Source organism: Doryrhamphus excisus, chromosome 1 (assembly GCF_030265055.1).
Source record: "Doryrhamphus excisus isolate RoL2022-K1 chromosome 1, RoL_Dexc_1.0, whole genome shotgun sequence".
Taxonomy (NCBI): Eukaryota; Metazoa; Chordata; class Actinopteri; order Syngnathiformes; family Syngnathidae; genus Doryrhamphus; species Doryrhamphus excisus.
This window is the reverse complement of record NC_080466.1, coordinates 28626068-28646907: the sequence shown is the minus strand read 5'-3', so window position 1 is coordinate 28646907 and position 20840 is coordinate 28626068. Positions and strand designations below refer to the sequence as shown.

The 20840-nt window shown below is 40.6% G+C and overlaps 1 protein-coding gene across 2 annotated transcripts in view; it reads right to left on the bottom strand.

The window, feature by feature from the left end:
- The window catches only part of LOC131129542 (neurexin-3b-like), a 340697-nt gene that overhangs the window by 114615 nt on the left and 205242 nt on the right, over window positions 1–20840 (bottom strand). Inside the window, exon 1 of one of the 2 annotated variants that reach the window (XM_058073334.1) lies at window positions 1906–2707. The exons of the other annotated variant lie outside the window; for it this stretch is intronic. Within the exon in view, the coding sequence (XP_057929317.1) occupies window positions 1906–2149 (244 nt within the window). The 5' untranslated portion in view covers window positions 2150–2707. Of the gene's footprint in view, window positions 1–1905; window positions 2708–20840 lie in introns of those variants that run through there. 2 annotated transcript variants of the gene reach the window in all.

Sequence of the window (20840 nt, the reverse complement as noted above, 5' to 3'; positions counted from 1 at the left end):
TTAGCCATGCAGATCCTCTCTCCTCAGCCTCCACGGCCTGTCAGCCTCATCTGCTCCAATGGTGCTCAAACGTGCTAAAGATGAGCCCTTGAAGTGTTACAAAAAAAAAAAAAAAGAAATCAGAACTGTCTCAAATGTACTGTTCAAACACATTTGATCGTCAAATCAAAGATCAACTAATGTGGTCTGACGCAAATTGTCAAACGTTAACTCAAAGGTCCAATATCAATGACAATTATTTTTTTTATGTCTACAGTATTAAAATATGAGCCTCTAAAGTGAAATGCCCCCAATTTGGAATTTCACCAAAGTTTTAGGAACAGCTTCCAAACTGCCATTCTGCATCTGTGACCTCATTTCAGAGCATTAAATTATTGAATACTTTGGTTGCTTTTTTTTGTAATACAAAAAGAGCTTGAAAACAATAGCGAGTTGAGTCAATGATACATAAAAATGTCTCTTTTTGAATCCCCCCTGTAAGCCCCTCCTTCTAGATTGATGTTGACTTTCTTCTCTGATTTGAGATCAACATGTGCAATAAATTAGTATATTATTGATTTCCAGAATACTCCACTTCTCTCTTCCATTGCCATTGTTCACTCAAAATGCATTCCACTCATGATGCATTCCAGGACACTTATTGAAACACAAAGTATAAAAAGTGTAGGTACTCAACACAACACAATCTCAATGTTTGATTGAAAAACAACCAGTTAAGTATAAAATTAAAATTAAAATATTAAATAAAAACTTACTGACCTATGGTGAATGACATGTTTGTTTTAAAAAATAAAATTTTTGCAGAATTTGCGTTTATTTATGGGGTTGTGAATGCTAAATTCCGAATGTGTACGACAGTTACTGAACCCCCAGTTGCTCCTGCATCGTCAGATGAATGACACGATAACTGTGAGTACCATGGAAGAAAAGCACTACACACATGTAAGCCCATTTGCCATTTATTTGTATTGTTATAAATAATTTTTAACATATTATACTGATTATCTGTGTCATATATAGCGTTTCACACCATAGAATCAGCGCACACACCATGCAGGGATGTAGACGTCAACATGAGGGGGTGCGGAAAATGGCTGCACCCCCCCCAAGCTTAGAATCATGTGGGCGGTAGAGTCCAGAGTCTGGCTCAAGGGCACCTCGGTTGTAGTCTAAGCAGACTAGTATCTCTCAACATTCTATTGGGACTCGGACAGTCTAGTACATTAAAGCGCTCTGTATTCACATTACACCACGTGAAGACTGATGGGGGACATTTTGACCCTGGAGTGGATTCATCCATTATTTCCCATGGGAAAACCTGAGGTCAAACCGTCTTTAACATGAGATTTTCCACTTCTATACAAAATATTTTACTTTGTACAATCATTCACTCAATGCTATTGAAAAGTTATTCATATATAATTGTTATACCATATAATGCTACCAATTTATGAAATGTAATCAATAGAGAGCCACAGCGAAACACATTGATTCCTAATTATCCGTTGGTGTTACTGAACTGAAAGACTTTGTACCGTCACTAACATTCTTCTATCTGGCTTTGTTGCAGCTTACACTGCAAACAGCTCACATTACCACCAACAAAACAAAAAATCTATAATGAAATGGAATTTGATAACCGTGTTGGAAAATATGCACGACAAATGACAATGATATTGTTTGACTGAGCTACAAGTGCATAAAGATGTACTGCAGGGATGCAGGGTGCTTGATAAAGTCACGGTGTAAGTTTTGCTCGTCGGATCCTCTCACGGGTAATTAAGCATATGAAGTGAAATGATGCACGGCTCCGTGATGCGGAGCTGCTGTCAACTACAGGAGCAGGAGAAAGAGGAACGGAGGAAAATAGAAACATAAGAAAAGGAGCAACAGGACAGGACTCACCATGTCCCGACCGTAGAGAGGCCGGCGATCGATATATGGACACAGGTGGTTGACGGTACCTGGACCCTTGAGAGCCCTGTGAGTACTCTGGCTGCGGTAGGGGAGGGGGTTGAGGGGGTCCAGTTCCGGGAGACAGGAGGTGGAGGTCTGAGACGCCAAAAGCTGAACCGAGCACTGCCCACCCCACCGCCCAAAGCCACATCCAGAACATGGCACTCTCCTGAGCCTTTCCTTTGGGGAGCATGGCTCACCCCGAGCGGGTTTTTCAAAAGACGTGGAAAAAGATATTCAAGGAGACCCCCTTTTTGTGGCCAAGATCCAGCAGTGGTGAAAACAGGAAAATGAAAATCAGACTCTTAGCTTCAAGTAAAATCCTTACTTTCTGTGGCGATGGAGTCATATAGGAAAGTCGCTAGCGACACCTGGAACATGTCCCTGTGCTCCCTTCGTCACCTGCAGGCAGACTGAGGAGCAGGAGGAACGTAAATGGAGCCTTCTGCCCGCCTCAATTCGCCACTGCGCTGCTCCACTGTACAGTCGCTGATATCACACAGCGAGACCGTGGAGGAGGGAGGGAAGAAAAAAAAAAAAGAGAGAGAGAGAGAGATGGGGCGCTCCAACACACTCCAACAAACTGTCAAGCTTTTTTGTCTCTACCGTCTCCGCGGCAACACACCGGGACTACAGTTTAGCTATTAAGTTTGGACTACAAAATGAAATGATGGTGAAAGTGGATGATAACAGAGCGCTCAGGTGAAACTAAGCCAACATCCCACTTGAAGATGCGAGCCAATCAGGGTGGTGGGAAGCGACCACAGAGGAGTGGGCTCCCCTTTTGTCCAGAGACAAAAAAAAAAAAAAGTAAAAACCGAAACCTATAATGCCCCCCCACCCACCCCCCCAAAGCTTATTTCAAACACTGCTTGAGGTATAAACATGGTGTCGCTTCATGACAGCATGCAACCTCCACTCTACATCTTTGTTTTGATGGATTTGAAAGGCTTATTGGAAGTAAGCTACACAAAACACATGCATTATTCACACAGCAACAGATTTAGTGCATCTCCAGAAGCTTGCAATCTCTTCTCACTCAAATAAAAATGACAGTTGGGGGGTGGGGGGGGGGGGGGGGGGGGGGTGGGGTGGGGGGGGGGGGGGGGGGATAGGTTGCCAAGGCCCTCATCTGTCAATTTTTAAGCCTGTTCCAAAGGATTGTTGTTCATATGGAGTGCAAACATATTGTTGATGCCTTTGGCACAAGCAAGCAGCATTTTAGTTTTTCTTATTTTAATGAACCAGAGATCTATAAATAGCCCTATTTAGTCATTTTATATACGTTTGCAGTACAGTCAAGTGCACAGCAGCATTTGGATGGATTTCAGTGCTATCAAAGAACAAAAATAGAGAATGACTGTATTTACATAACCACTGTAGCTATTTGTTTCAGACATGCTTGAAGAGTCTTCAATCTTCACTCGCTAAATGTACTGCAAAAAAGGTCAGTAAGGATAATTCATAATGCCGCCTACAGAGAACATACTACTTATTTATAAAATCACAAATACTTAAACTTGCTATTGTAGTTCATCTTCAAGCAGCTAAAATAATGCATAAGGCTAAAAATAACCCAAAAAAAACTGTATTATGGAAAGCAGGAAGTGAACAAATGTAACAGTTACTGATTGTAAAAGTACCAGATGGAGGGGTAGGATTTAATAAGCTTCGCTTATTCCTACTCCTTTTGGACATGTGGAACTGTGAACTGATTATGTGATGCATTCAATTGTAATCTGATGCATGTTCAAATGAAATTAAACCATTACCATTACCAAAGTCAACACGACTGGAAAAAAAAAAAGAGTAGGAAGAAGCACAGTTAAAAGATATAAAATATAATTGGGGTCTGATATTAGTATACCTTTACGGTCATTCCATTATCAGCTCAGTCTAATAGCTTCTTGTTGACACTCACATAGCACAATCAGAGTTGCACAACAATTAAATATCACTGATGGGGAAAAAAATACTGAACAAGGTAGACACATCATTTCAAGATTCTACACAAGCTTAGATTTCACTTTCACTTTCGAGTGGGACATGGCAACTGTTGCGTCTTCCTTGAGGATGTCCAGTGCTGGAACCAAATTAGACTGAGCGTAACAAGGGCACGGACCGCTACAGCAAAGTAAAAATACTGCGGCGTCCATGGGCGAAGATACGGCGATCTGGTAAGCAAACATGTTGTAGTGGTTCAACGTAGGATCATTTACAAGATATGACCTTCGTACCGAGTCAGTGCTGTGCAATGTAAGTTGCATTAATAACAAGAGGGGATTATTCTACAGCGTGGTTGCAATGCCATTGATGAGATGATGGGCTTAGCAGATGTATTGTGTGCTTTAAGGAGGCAAACCCTCCATGCTTTAGCCTCATCAAATCTCAAGTTCTATACAGTTCCTTTGCATTTGTCAGCCAGCTCTGTGCTGTTATTTATTTCAGAGAGGACTCTTATCAGAGACACCCACGGGCACAGTAATTGCGGCGCTTGTTGCGAGCAGAGAACACAGGGATAATGTTTCACGGGCAAATGAGCGACAGAGGAAAGAGGGCATTCTGACATCCAGTGATCCGTGTAAAAAGGCAGCAGCATCTGAGAATATTCATACGGCACAGTCAACATTTGCAAACATTGTACACAGTAGCGGTTGTGTCCGTGCATTTATCACTGGCAATATCCACAATGCCAACATTGCATGGCATCTTCTCAGACCAGGCAATAGAGGATGGTATGTTCAGCCTGAGGACTGTAATTAAACCTATATTAAAAAAAAAAGAAAGTAACCACGTTTGGTTTTAATATATGGTGAACTAGAGCAAATTACACCTTGGAAAGCGCATTGCGCTTTACTATACTCACAATCAATGTCAAGCTAAGACGGACAATGTTTACACATACAAAACAATGGAAAAGGAAGGCAATATAGATTTTATTCTTTTTTCCTTCACTTGATTTTTACAATGAATTAATTTAAATTAATTCAGAGTTTCCAATTAACCAAACTACTAAACTACTAACTAAAATTAAAACACATTACGGCTGCACGGTGGTTGAGTGGTTAGTACGCAGGCCTCGCAGCTAGGAGACCCGGGTTCAATTCCACCCTCGGCCATCTCTGTGTGGAGTTTGCATGTTCTCCGCATGTATGAATGTGAGTGTAATGGTTGGAATCTACCCATGGTGTCCCAACTCTAAAAGAACCACTGCCAATACATACAACCAACAAAAACGTAGAAAAGTAGAAAAAGTAGAAAATTAATGAATAAAACACATTAACTTTTTAAATAAGATAATATTAATAATAATGTACATACCAATTATGATTTGTAAATACAAGTTGTGTTTGCTGTGAATTACAAGCGTCCCTGAATGCAGCGGCAACTTGTGTCCGGGGAGTTATTGGATGCACCTGAATGCACCATTTTGGAAAAAGCTGTAGCAGTACTGAAAGCAGTTTGCTGGTTTTGATCCTGCCAGAATATGAAGTGTCGATTATCTGACTGGAATCTGCCCATGGTGTCCCAACTCTAAAAGAACCACTGCCAATACATGATTTGCAGTTGATATGATGCACTTGTGATCTGGATTGTTAGGCGCCAATTGTTTTTTTCATCTGCTGTATTTGGGGTGTGTATACACAAAGCAACAGGTGGTGCCAAACCACCTTTTCTGAAGCGAGTCAGTTTTTCTTCCCGTCATTCACACACACACAAACACAGCCTGGTGAGATGCAGTTGCGACACACTCTAAAAAAGCGGATCAATGGTTGGGCAAGACAGCAAATGATAGAGCTTTTAAGCACAATTTCAAGATAATGTCAATCAAAGAAAGCAGTATCATAAAAACTGTCAAGAAGCTCCGAAATGATATTATACTACTGATATGGCGGTGATGCTGCAGTGATGGAGCTCCCATTTTGAATTCCGGGTAGCAAAGAAATAATCATCTATACATCTAACAACAAGAGTCAAGTTAGCAGAGTGTACAGAAGTCACCTTTATCCCCTTCACACCTAAAGTCAATTACCCGAAGCGATTATTATCTTCATTTCACAGCACGAGTGTTCTCGCCACCATGCAGCAAAGGCTCATGTCCGCCCTTTGAGTCTGTAACTGGCATGCCTTTATATTTCCTCACCGACCAAAAAGAATCTTGGCAGTGTGGCGTCGGGCACACTAGTAATGAACCCTCATCAGGATCAGGGCTAATTAGAGCTTTACACTGGGCTGTGTGTCGGCGTGACAGATTTAGTCTGTTTGGCTTGTCCTACACTGTGGCGAATGAGTGCAAAGCATCTCAGTGGCATAGAGGCAGTGGGTACACAGTGAGGGAGGATTAAAATAACACTTAATTCAATTAACTTCAGCGTATGAGTCATCAGTCTGAATAATATATAGTAAACCCTTGCTTTTCACAGGGTTTACCACCCGGGACCACCGGCGAATGGCAAGTCATTGATACACCCATCAAAATATCTGTAAAATAGTATAAAATACTATAAATAGTATAGTAACGACTTATGATAATATTATGTCTTGTGTTCACTTTGCGAGTTTTGAGGCCGGATTGACTCCCGATACTCGGGCTTCAGTAGCCAAACCAAGTTTTCAACTATGGTGCGTTCAAGGACTACCAAAAAAAGTCTTGAAAAAAAGGCTTTTTAATAAAATTTTGTAGATCAAACAATAATATACCAAAATAGCTGTTGATTAATTGGATAATTGATGAATTATTGGGGGCTGCACGGTGATAAAGTGGTTAGCGCGTGGGACTCACAGCTAGGAGAACCAAGTTCAATTCCACCCTCGGCCATCTCTGTTAATGTGTGTTAATGTGTTAATGTGTTAATGTGTTCCCTAGCAGACCTTAGTTGCAGGCGGACATAATTGATGTCAGCAGTCATCGAACTCCGGTCTCCTAGCTGTGAGGCCCGTGCCGTAACCACTCGTCCACCGTGCAGTCCTGTATGTATAGTTTATTATTTGCTTAAATATGCATTTTTACTACAAATAATGTGATCGAGGCTGCACGGTGTTCGAGTGGTTAGCACGGTGGCCACACAGCTAGGAAACCCGAGTTCAATTTCACCCTCGGACATCTCTGCGTGGAGGTTGCATGTTCTCCCCGTGCATGCGTGGGTTTTCTCCGGGTACTCCGGTTTCCTCCCACATTCCAAAAACATGCTAGGTTAATTAGCGACTCCAAATTATCCATAGGTATGAATGTGAGTGTGAATGGTTGTTTGTCTATATGTGCCCTGTGATGCCAAAATTCAAAGTTAAATTTAATATAAGGTTAGGCACACCTAACAAGCTCTAAATACAAGATTCGTATCAAAAAGGATAAGGCGTAGGGATAAAATTGCTGGGCATGGGAGACACATGACGCAAACTAAGTCAATATTGCAGCGGCAACAAAATCTAATAGTTTCAACATTCACACGCAATGTCTCCCAACATTGCACATTTCTAGTACAAATAAATCGTCGGAAGTTCAAGTTCACATTCCGGGGACTGTTTTACGATTGTGTTGAAACACATCTGGAACATGTTGACGTCTTTCATTTCGACAATACGCGCTCACACACACACACACACACACACACACACACACACACACACACGGACTCTTTTACCCGGACCACTAAGGTGCAGTAATCCAATCCACCACACACACACACACACACACACACACACACACACACACACACCTGCACTCTGACACACTTAATAATGAATGAATCCTAAAACCAAAACTGACATACTGCAATTGAAACACGGCTAGTTGTTTGAAAGATTAAAAACATAGCGAGTGGTTTGAAGAAATAATAAAAAGGACGACAAAACACACACACACACACACAGGGAGGACATAAGGACAAACACACCTTACAAAGAGTTTAGCGACAGAAGACACGAATGAAGAGGAGGTGGTCGGTGCAGATGCCATTAGCGGAGGTCACCATACACCATTCACTCCAGTCAAGTGAAACCCAACTACACTTAAGCTGTAGGGACAGCCTATAAGCAAAAAAAAAAACAAGCACATAAAAATCATTTTCTTCCCACCGTTGTACAGATTGTCAGGCACACAGCCACATTTCTCTGGACTCATCTAAACAGTTCTGGCCAAGTCATTTAGATGCAATGAAATATGGATCATACCCCAATGAGGGAGAGAGTTCCATGGGGCTTTTTTGTGCTGTGTGAGTGGGATACGTGTGATGCTGAGTAGGTGAGAAACACAGATGATTGCTTATGGGACGGGATTGGAAAGAGAAACCATTACGGCTGTAATACGCTCAAGGTTGCTCAAACGCGCTCTCACATGCTTGATATGCATGAGAAATGCAAACATGTGCACAGTGACAGGATTGAAGATGTGTCAACAGCAGAAAATAAGATATTTTTGTGATATTTTCTTATGCTGTGGTAGAAAAAAAAATATTAAAAAAATAAAATTATATTTAAATATATATATATATATATATATATTTATATATATTATATTTATTAATACATATATTATATTTAAATTATATATTAATAATAAAATACTTTTAAAAATACTGACGCTATATATTAGAAATATTTTTTCTTTGTCAAATTTGTCAAAAAACAACAACAAATGGAACAGTGGAAAGGAAACATTGGAATCCAAGCTAGATTTGTTGATGTTCACATGCATAAATTAACAGGAAGAGAACCAAGACCACTTCCTTTTTGAGAAATACAGCATGTCAAAGACGCGTTTCAGCTGAAAACATCCACTCTGATGGCACCAAAAATTGTTGCTGAACCTCACCTCATATACCCTCTCCAAAAATACAAATGCACCACTTGCCTTTTTTTCTGCTCCCGTCTTTCATGAGCTGAACTCAAGGATCAAGTGGTCCTTTTATTTGAGCCAGCCGATGGCCCGCCTTTGCGATAATATATGCCACATCTGTGAGGTGCATTAATTGTCTTGGCAAAGGTGCAAAAACAGATTTAGACAGATTTGTATGTAGTATTCCACACTGGTCACTAGGTGTCAGTAATGCTACAGTGGTGAGACAAAAGCCATTGCAGGAAGCAACCCTCCCAATGTGTTTGAATCTATATTATGTCTTATTTATGTTTTATATGTCTTATTTTATCTTACTATGTCCACTATATTGGGTAATACGAGTATAAAGGTGAATATAAGGTTGTAAAGAGATTTCCTAGGCTCCAACTGCAGAGGTATTCCATTTACAAATAAGAAACTCAACTTGGTGTAAATGTACTTATTATGGAACCAAATAACTATGACAAATGGGACCAAAAAATTAAGGAAGTGAACAAATGTAACAGTTACTCATTGTAAAAGTACCAGATGGAGGAGTAGGATTTAATAAGCTTTGCTTCTTCCTACTCCTTTTGGACATGTGGAACTGTGAACTGATTATGTGATGCATTCAATTGTAATCTGATACATGTTCAAATTAAATAAAACCATTACCATTACCATAAACGATGGATCGCTGTATCACGTTTATTTGTGTAGCTCTTTACAAAATCCCGATAGCGCTTCATAGGAATAAAAACAGCTCAAAAAAAAGGGGGAAGATCGAATAAAGTATATCAAGAACAACTAAAATCAAAATAGATGCACTCATTTAAAATGCCTATATTGGTCACACAATTGCCAGTCTTATAAATAAATAAATTAGTTTTTAAATGAGATATTAAAATCTGACCAAAGCTTGGGGGCAATGGCAACAGAAGAATGGATGGAATGGGGACCATTAAGACCATTAATAGCCTTGAATATAAATGATCAAATTGACTCTAAAATACACCAGTAATACACAAATCTAATTGATTTTAATTGATGCACCCCTTTCATACAAATGTTTGCATGACAAAAAAAAAAAAAATGGCGTGTTGACTCATGCCCATTGTTTGTGTGTGTCCCACAGCAACACTTGTGCCATAGGTGAGTATGTACATAGGATGCAATGGATCACACACACCTGGGGTAGGATAGGAGGAGGATGACATCATTTGCAATGACATGACGGCTGGAATTAGCATCACAGCATCCTAATAGATGCCTTCTACTGAACAAATGTGGCGTATTTTATATATATATATATATATATATATATATATATATATATATATATATATATATATATATATATATATATATATATATATATATATATATATATATATATATATATATATATATATATATATATATATATATATATATATATATATATATATATATATATATATATATATATATATATATATATATATATATATATATATATATATATATATATAATAACCTTGAATTGCAATGTACTTCAATAATGATATCATGCTTCACCAGCTGGGTATAAATTAAACCAAAGACATTTTTTAATTACCCCAGGGTGGCTGAATATTGGCTACTCTGCCCCGGTGAGGCTCTGCAGTGAGGTGATAAAATTCAACCAAGGTCCCCTTTGACCGGGATCCAAGCTGGCTTCAATCTTTTCCTCTGCCGGGCTACCTGTGCTCCGGTCCAATTAGAGTTGGCTTAGGACACCGGCAGGCATGCTGGGAAAAAACTGACATTTCACACAGGGTGCTTTAATGAATATGAGTTGGGGTAATTATGACTGTAAAGAGCTGTGCAAAAGATTTGAAGCCACTTTTCAGGTGAAATGAGACAGACAACATGAGGTGGGAGGGGGTCAAGCGGACAACTCAATTAAGGCACAGGAGTGAAACGATGCAGCACAGACAATGAGCCTTTACAAAGCAGAGAGGGTGAATTATTTAGTCCCATGTTGAAAGACTCCAACACTCTTAAAGAATCCTTGAGGGCCCACGTTGGGTTAATTGGCCGTTCCAAATTGGCCATCGGTATGAATGACATTCAGTTATGCATAGCGTGCAAACATATTGTGTGAAATATACTCAGTAAATCATAAATTAAAACATTATATTATATTAACTCATTCACTACCAAAGACGTATTAATACGCTTTTTTCCAAACCAACTGCTTCCTCCTAAAAACATATTCATATGACTTTATTATTTTTTTGCACAAAAGGTGATGATGCAACTCTATAATAGAAAAGAGCATGTTTGATGCAGTTTTAAGTCGAAAAAAAAACATGACCAAAACGTGGTTTTTTATAAGAACTCATCGCTCCCATTGAAATACATGCACAAGAGTTACGCATTTAAGGTAAATTTTAACGTGTGCACACCTACAGTTCGATGCCAGTATGTGTCAAAATGCAAAAGATTATTATTGGTGCTTCACATTTTGCACTTTACTCATACAGATGTTTGTGCAACATAGAAATGTGTATCTTTCCATTTCATTTATTCATTTTCTACCGCTTATCCTCACAAGGGTTGCAGGGGGTGCTGGAGCCTATCCCAGCCGTCCTGGAGCACATCCTGGACTGGTGGCCAGCCAATCAAAGGGCACATATAGACAAACAACCATTCACACTCACATTCATACCTATGGACAATTTGAAGTCGCCAATTAACCTAGCATGTTTTTTGAATGTGGGAGGAAACCAAACATGCAAACTCCACACAGAGATGGCAGAGGGTGGGATTGAACTCGGGTCTCCTAGCTGTGAGGCCAGCGCGCTAACCACTCGCCCCGCTGTGCAGCCTTGTCGTTAACCCATTGTTAATAACAATATATGAATAATAATTAATTAATAATAATAATATTAAGAATAATACTAATAATATTAACAATTAATTAATAATAAAATTATTAATATTAATCTATTAATAATTATATATAATCTGTTTTAGTTCACAATTGGTCTTGATTTTTTTAATGGCTTTTTTGAGACAAAATGTTTAAAATGGCACTTTTTCCTATAACTTGCATATTAAAATGTTTTGCACATTTTGTTCATATGGGAAATGCATCCAGTGGCAATCTCAGTAAAAGAAGCATAATGTGTTCATTACGTGACAGTTTGATGGAAGAGCCAATATCGGTATCGGAAATGAAGTGCTGGCCTATGTCAGTGTATCAGATATCGGTATTAAAAAGCCAACATTGGACATTCCTACTTTTACTATAAGGCATGTTAACCTACATAGCATATTCATAAAACGTTTACCTTTGACAATGTGGTTATGAAGTCTGGCTTGGAAATACAATTGGACATTTTCAGATAATACACCACAATTTCAAGTTAGCAGAAAATGTCGGTCAACTCTTCCTGACTTATAGATGATTGGTCAGTTCCGAGAAGACAAAGGCAATTCTGACATCGAAATCTAATCCAACCAATCTCAGAGCGAGCTTTAAGTATGCAAAGATACACGGAGCAAAGCCGAGAAAAATGTGTGCGGCGTCAATATTTCAGCTGTAACTAATGGAGGAGCCGAGCATAGCTAAAATAACTCGGGACGTTCTGCCTTTTCTTCCCAGGCTCAGGCTAGCCTAAGTGCAATCCCTGATGGGCCTTGGTGAAGGCAATCAAGCCTGAGCGGGAACATCTGCTTGAATGTCCCTCAACATTGTGCATGCCGACGACAGCTTTAGGCTTTTAAACAGACGCCGGATTTCATATTCTTGCATGTTAGTTGCTTCTCTCCATCAGAGGAGAAAGGAGAGCTGCCTAAATTCATGTAAACACTAAGCACATACACGACACCCCTAAAGACCCGACTAAAAATAGTTGTGCTCAATGAATTGCTCCACATGGTGGTCCGAACCGGTCTGTTTGATTGACATCATCGACAAAGAGTTTTAAAAGAACCTAAACTAATAACCTGAATGCACAGATTTGGTACGACCTGTAGGCTCACTCGGTTCTCAACGCGGTTGGGTCTGGAACCATTCATTCATTCATTCATTTTCTACCGCTTTTCCTCACAAGGCTCACATGGCGTGCTGGAGCCTATCCCAGCTGTCTTCGGGCGAGAGGCGGGGTACACGCTCGACTGGTTGCCAGCCAATCACAGGACACATATATACAAACAACCATTCACACTCACATTCATACCTATGGACAATTTGGAGTCGCCAATTAACCCAGCATGTTTTTGGAATGTGGGAAGAAAACCGGAGTACCCGGAGAAAACCCGGAGAACATGCAAACTCCACACAGAGATAGCCAAGGGTGGAGGTCTGGAACCAATTAACCGCAGAAAGACCAGCAGCTGGTGCTGTCCCTGGTACTCAATGGTACTGCAGCCCTTCTGGACCATTCATTCATTCATTCATTCATTCACTACCGCTTATCCTCACGAGGGTCGCGGGGGTCCTGGAGCCTATCCCAGCTGCCTTGAGGCGAGAGGCGGGGTACACCCTGGACTGGTGGCCAGCCAATCACAGGGCACATACATATAGACAAACAACCATTCACACTCACATTCATACCTATGGACAATTTGGAGTCGCCAATTAACCTAGCATGTTTTTGGAATGTGGGAAGAAAACCGTACTACCCGGAGAAAACCCGGAGAACATGCAAACTCCACACAGAGATGGCCGAGGGTGGAGGTCTGGAACCAATTAACCGCTATAAAGACCAGCAGCTGGTGCTGTCCCTGGTACTCCACGGTACTGCAGCCCTTCTGGACCAGGAGTGCTAAATTGTGGGGTTGCTTCAACTGGATGGAGAGACAGGCATCTTGGGTTGGTAGCAACCATTAAAACAAAGGTGCAACACGATACTCAATGCCTATCAGACATCCGGCGATGTCCAAATTTCCTAATTGTGTCAATTTCAGTCAAGGTAGCATCTATTCTACCTCATCCCGGTCCCTATTCATTTCCGCGTACACGAGCAATGAGACGAGCGCTGGTTTCCTACTTAATTATCTCTCTAATGGAGGGAGAGAATGGCATTTAATTACTTGGCCCTAGAATTAGACACATCACACACCAGAGGTAAATGGATTTAATGTTGCAAAGATAAATGGAGTCTCCGGCGATGATGTGCAGATGTTTGCACATGTGCAGCAGCCGTGACAAAGAGTCACACTTGACATGCCGTTCACACCCTTCTGTCTAAATCCACCGGGTGGATTAATCACATGGCATTAAACACAGACAACAAGATACGATGCCTGGTGCTATTGAGTGATTTAAAAGTCTATTCAACTCATATGCACACATTTGAGCGGTTCGGAGCGTGTCTGGTGTGCATATCGGGGGAGGAAAAAGGAAAAAAAATCGTATTTAATAGATTCAGCACAGATGCAATCTTCAGAGAATTCATTAGGATTTAGGGTGAGACTTAATTTGTAGGGTTGCGGTAATCCCTTGCAACTTTAAATTTCTTTGCTGCACTCGGTCACAGTTTGATAAAATATATTAATAAATCATTGTTTTGCAGTCAAACAGAGCCTATTGGTAACAAAATAATATGCATATTGATATTATATGATATTATATATTAGATATGATTATATTTGATATTATAATATATATAATATATATATATTATATTTTACTGTAATACAACAGCAGAGTAGTGGTTACATTCATGCTCATCTGGACATTTGTTTTTTATATTCATATTATATTATAATTATATACATTAAATAAATTATTATAAAGTAATATATAATATAAATTAAATCATTTGAATTAAATAAATATAATACAATATAAACTAAAATATAAATATAAAAAACAAATGTAGCATAGCATAGCATAGCATAGCATAGCATAGCATAGCATAGCATAGCATAACATAACATAACATAACATAACATAACATAACATAACATAACATAACATAGCATAGCATAATATAATAATGGCTAAATGAATAATTTCCAAGTATAAAAACTGCTAAATAAACAGAAATACAGATAACAGGCTTTCGGAAGATTAATTCAAAAGACGCTGTGGTGTAATGTTAATGTTCAGTGAGACACACAAGCACCAGACTTGATCAATTAGTGCGGGTCTGAACTATTTCACAACAGACCCAATATTGCCTAACACGGGCTACTGTTCAGGTTGTAACCCACGCCAAACTAAAACTGCATGTCACTTCCTGTCCAACCCAAACCCCTTACTTAGCGGAATTTCACTTATCGCGGTTAGGTCTGGAAGAAATTAACTGCGATAGGTGAGGGATTCATGTGGAGCAAACAACATGGGAGTATAAATGTGTAAGGTACTCATTTTAAGGGAATGCATGAAACAACAACAACAAAATTACGAAATTTGTCATGCCACGAATACGAGAGTGAAATCTAGTTTACACATCACTCTGTAGTAATCTGGCTTCAAATTAGGTTTGAAGAAACTTTGGGGAGCACATTGCTGTCAAAAGCAGTTATCAGGCTCATCACCAATTCCTGCTCCTCTGTGTACTATAAATCTTCCCTCGGCTTAACTGCTCCCGCACAAACTTTTCACTTTGATTTCTTCCAGATTAGGCCTACGTGATTTAGCATCGCTTCCCATTGGCTGCTGGAGACTTTTAAAATAGATCAAACAAACGCAACACAATGTGCATGCAGAGCCATCATACGAGTGAACAAATGCAGCTATTTCTTCACATGTAGAAAATATCTCCTATAGCGGAGGGGATTGGTGCACATCAGCAGAAAGGGACACCAACACATCCTAAATAGCCCGCACTTTACCTTCAAGCAGGCCCGGCATCGGGCTAGTGAAGTGTAATCAAAAGCCGCGGCCCGCCTCAAGGTCAATTCATCAGAGGAGTTATCACGCCTGAATTATACATGACAGCCTCTGTAAAGCATGAATGCTGAATATCGCATATGCACAGCACAAAACGACTTAAAGAGAAGGAAGGAGACAGTAGAGCCGAGCAACACAATAACATGCAAGATTTGGTTTCCAATAAGGCACATGGCTTTGAGATAAATAAAAAAGGGCATTTCATTCAACAAAAAAACAAAACAAAAAAGTGCAGCAAGAAGGTAATAATACATTATTTATACGATAAACAAAGAAATGCTGGGACGGTTGGATAGGTTTAACATATTAGGGGGTGCACATGAGGACTTTGCTGGGTGATCTGCTGTATTCAAGATGCAGCCTTGTTCTAATTTAGGATTAACATCTTCATAAACACGAGTCCACTGGACCGGCGCCAGTTGGTGCCAGTTTGCGCCAAAGTTTATGTGATTGGTGCGTAGTGGCGGCGAATTAATTTTCGCTCAGCATGTTGCTGTTATTCGGTACCACGACGAGCCACTACGCGCCAATCACATAAACTTTGGCACCGGCCCAGTGGACTCCTAGCATCATTGGTGCAACTTGGCTCGCGCCATTATGTTCCAGTGGATTCCAGTAGGCGGATTTTGTTTGTGACATTGTGTTCCAGTTGGTGGACATGTCACGCATTGAGCAATTGGCGCGACAAAGATTTTAAACATGTTGAAATTTTCTTGCCGCCAAATTCAATTTTTGCCGCCGTTACGGGCCACCACGAGCCACTTGGGAGGCAGTTTGAGTCACTGCACGCCACTAGGCACCTTATCGGCGACACTAGGCGCCACAGCAAATTGCATTGGCGCGAACTGACACCAACTGACGCTGGCCCAGTGGACTCCTAGCATCATTGGCGCAACTTGGCTCATGCCATTGCATTCCAATAGGCGGATTGTTTGTGACATTTCGTTCCACTCCGTGCTCAATGCAAGTGGCGCGACAAAGATTTTAAACATTTTGAAATGTTCTTGCCGCCAAACTCAATTTTTGCTGTCGTTACAGGCCACCACAAGCCACTTGGGAGGCAGTTTGAGCCACTGCACGCCACTAGGCACCTTATTGGCGACACTAGGCGCCACAACAAATTGCATTGCCGCGAACTGGCTCCATCTGGCGCCGGCCCAGTGGACTCCTAGCATCATTGCCGCAACTTGGCTCGCGCCATTGCATTCCAGTGGATTCCAATAGGCGGATTGTTTGCGACATTTGGTTCCACTTGGTGGACACTTTGCACCATTCGCATCAAGCAATTGCTGCAACAAAATTTTTTAATATTTTGAAATTTTCTTGCCGCCAAACTAAATTTTTGCCGCCGTTACAGGCCACCACGAGCCACTTGGGAGGCAGTTTGAGCCACTGCACGCCACTATGCACCTTATTGGCGACACTAGGAGCCACAGCAAATTGCATTGGCGCGAACTGGCGCGAACTGGTTCCATCTGGCGCCGGCCCAGTGGACTCCTAGTATCATTGGTGCAACTTGGCTCGCACCATTACATTCCAGTGGATTCCAATAGGCGGATTGTTTGCGACATTTGGTTCCACTTGGTGGACACTTTGCGCCACTCGCATCAAGCAATTGCTGCAACAAAGGAGATAAGACCTACGGACCACCTGTACAAATGTTTTAGAAGGTAAACAACAAAGTTAAGATTGAGTGTTCTTTTTACAAAAAAATGACCATCGGTGGAATCATACACAATCTACCCTTGACTAATTCCTGAGCAATAACTCACACGGAGGCTGTTTGCCAAGCATTCTGTTCCGAGCCCACTTTCCACCTCACTGACCAAAAACCAACGCAACAAGCACTTACTTGTCAATCTACTATCAATTTTCACTTGTGGGAGGGGGGACGGTGTGAAGTCGAACACAGTGACAGTGCAGAAGATTGAGAGTGACAGCGAGGGAGGATGAAATTAAATATTTTGTGTCGATAAAATGGAAAAAAAAAATGATGCACACCCACACCACAAAGCACATTATTATAGCGTTACTTCCTTTTAACCCTTAGATGCATAAGGGAGTCAAAAATGACCCGGTCAGGTTGTTTTCTTGAAATATCTTCGTAATGAAAATTTTTCATCATTTCATATTACAGGTATTCCTCAAAAAACATGTTTTTGATATCATACTATTTACATTTTTAGCTTACCTTTTATACATTTTAAGAAATTTTTGTTTTTGTGTTACTACCCCAACCTTCCATAAGTGGGTCAAAAATGACCTGGTCAGGTTGTTTTCTTGAAATATCTTTGTAATGAAAAAATTTCATCATTTCATATTCCAGGTATTCCTAAAAAAAACACGTTTTTAATATCATGCCATTCACATTTTTAACTTAGCTTTTATACATTTTAAGAAATTTTAGTTTTTGTGTTACTACCCCAACCTTCCATAAGTGGGTCTAAAATGATCCGCATGCATTTTCTATGGAATCCAATAGGAACCTTTGATTCTTATCAACTTTGGCTGTCAGGAATAAATTAAATGTAGACTACACAGACTATATCAGAAGTGTCACCACTCAGGAAGATAATTTTACACATAAAGTGCTAATACAACAAGTATTATCTTCATATAATATTGTGTATGTGTCTTTCATGACTGTTAGTATTATCAACAAATTAGCCTACTTTATAACTAGCTGACGCTAGCTGGCTAATATTACTATATGCATTGTTGGGCATTGCTCTTTTGTTTCCTCATCCATGCCTTGGCTGCTAGATACACAGCTGAAATGGTCCTACAGATGCTGGATGAAATCATTATTGTGTGGTCCTAAATATAATACTAATTATCATACAAGTGATTATTCCTAACCAAAATGGCAAAATTGACATAAAAACGCATTGATTCTAGTATGGGTCATTTTTGAGTGTAGGGTCCAGTCACTCGTGCATCTAAGGGTTAAGTATGGCACCTGGCAATTCACGTAATGACAATAGAAGCAGTAAAGAGACATAAGCTGTGGCTGTTTTTGTTTAGGAAACTACTGTGTATTGTCTCATGAATAAAGACAAGAATCCATTAAGACTAAAAAGTGTATCCATCCTCCCCCTGTCTCTCATTATTAGGTCCTCTTCACCCATTGACATATAGATCCCACACGACAAGGCCACACAGGGCGAATCAGTTTCTCAAGAGCTGCCATGTTTCATCGCAGCAGCCTGCCAATACGGCAGGGCGTCACCTCGATGAGCTCATAAAGACAGCATTAGAGCATGCATTTGGGAGCGTAGACTTTGGAGACTCAGCAGGATTCTTGAGCGGATGCCAGCGGAGCTCATGCGAGGACACTCCGTTTTCTGTTTACGCTCGTCATTCTTCAGACAGCTTTTCTTTTTTTTTTTCTTTCTTGCAAAGACGAGTCAAAATGAAAGCCTGTGTCTCTTGAGCTGGAAAATGGCCTCTGTTCCGCCTCCACACACATGGAGCGACGAGGAGACAACCAACCTCTCCGCGCCTGTCGACTCGCATTGCCCGTCTTTCTGTGCGAGCTATTTCTCAATCATTGATGAAGCCGAGTACTCCGTTATTAATGAAATCACAGTTACATTGAAGAAGAAGCATTAACGAAAACACTCATTCTCAGGTAAGACGTTCATTGTAGCCGGTTTGGTTTTATCTTTATCCTTTAACTGGATACTTTCAAAACTACACATTTACCTCACTCCAGTGTTTCACGAAGAAAAACAGCAACTATTAGATAAAGTAAAATAATACTAAACTATAGTACACATCTTTCACCATGTAAAGTTATACAATTGCCATTTGTGACATTTTCATTTCTGCAATTTGTACTGTCTGTAAAACATTTGGAGCATTTCTTGTAATGTATTGGCTTTTCAACTGTATGAAAGAGCAGCATTTATTTTGCCATGTGACTACACTCTCTGTGAATGCACACCATTTTGTCCATCTATCCATCCATCCATTTTTTTCCTCTGCTTATCCGGGTCCGGGTCACAAGGGCAGCAGTCTCAGTAAGGAATCCCAGACTTCCCGGTCCCCGGCCACCTCCTCCAGCTCCACCAGAAGGACACCAAGGCATTCCCAGGACAGCTGTAAGACATAATCCCTCCAGCGTGCCCTCGGTCTGCTCCGGGGCATTTTCCCGGCTGGGCATGCCCGGAACACCAGGGAAGTGTCCGGGTTCCATTTCCCAAGAACCGGTAAACCAGGTTGCCCAGGCACCCGCCCTTGACCGCCACCCAACACACAATGCACCGGACCCTTATGCTTGTCCCCGTAGGTGGTGGGTCTAACCTCCTCGGTTTGGTTTTATTGAAGTACAAATAAGGTTGTTGAATTTGAAATTAAGAACACGGAAGAGAAAACTATGCTACTAAAGTCAGAAAAAAACTTTGGTTCTCAAAGCGCAAGAGTGGGAAAATTAAATATAGATGTTCTAACTTATTATTAGTATTACAATTCCATTAATGGGCAAAATGAACAAATATAGTAGTAGCATACGATTAATCATATCTACTTATAGCCGTCTCGAGTGAAGATTGGCATTCAGAAACACAAAGTGCCTCAGCCTTCGTGTCCTGTTGCCAATTTTCCTCACTGTTCTAGCTTGATTGGAGCTCCTGTTGTTCACTTCAAAGAGCCTGCACTAAGAGCCTTTTGAGAAATGACTGACACATTACATCTACCATTCTTTGGCCCCGTGGCGGGTTATGTAACAGTCACAATAAATCAAAATACACACCGAGTTAGCAAAGCTTAAGGTGATTTGTTGGTGCATTTTGACAAATTTTTAGACAAAAACCGAATCATGTCAAAACTAGGGTGTGATTGTATTACATGACAAGATGTTGGTTCGACAGGCAGGGATTTAGTTTTACGCTACAAGCTAGACTCTGAGCCGTTGCTCACTGAGCTCGCCGTAACCTTGCTTGGGGTTCACTCTTTGTTTCGGTGGATCAGATGCAACTCTCAGCTCGCTGGGTGAACTCTTCAACTTTGTGCTGATCGAGCGAGAGCAGGCGTAGCCCTCTCGAGCTTGAGCTGAAGCCTGGCGATAGGATCTACACACACACACAGGCAAAGTAGCTGCACTCGGTTGACAAAGTGCTACGCTGTGTGAACCTTGAACCTCGAACACATCTCGCACGCTTGTCTCCTGTCCTCACTGACTATTTTAAGCTATTTGAA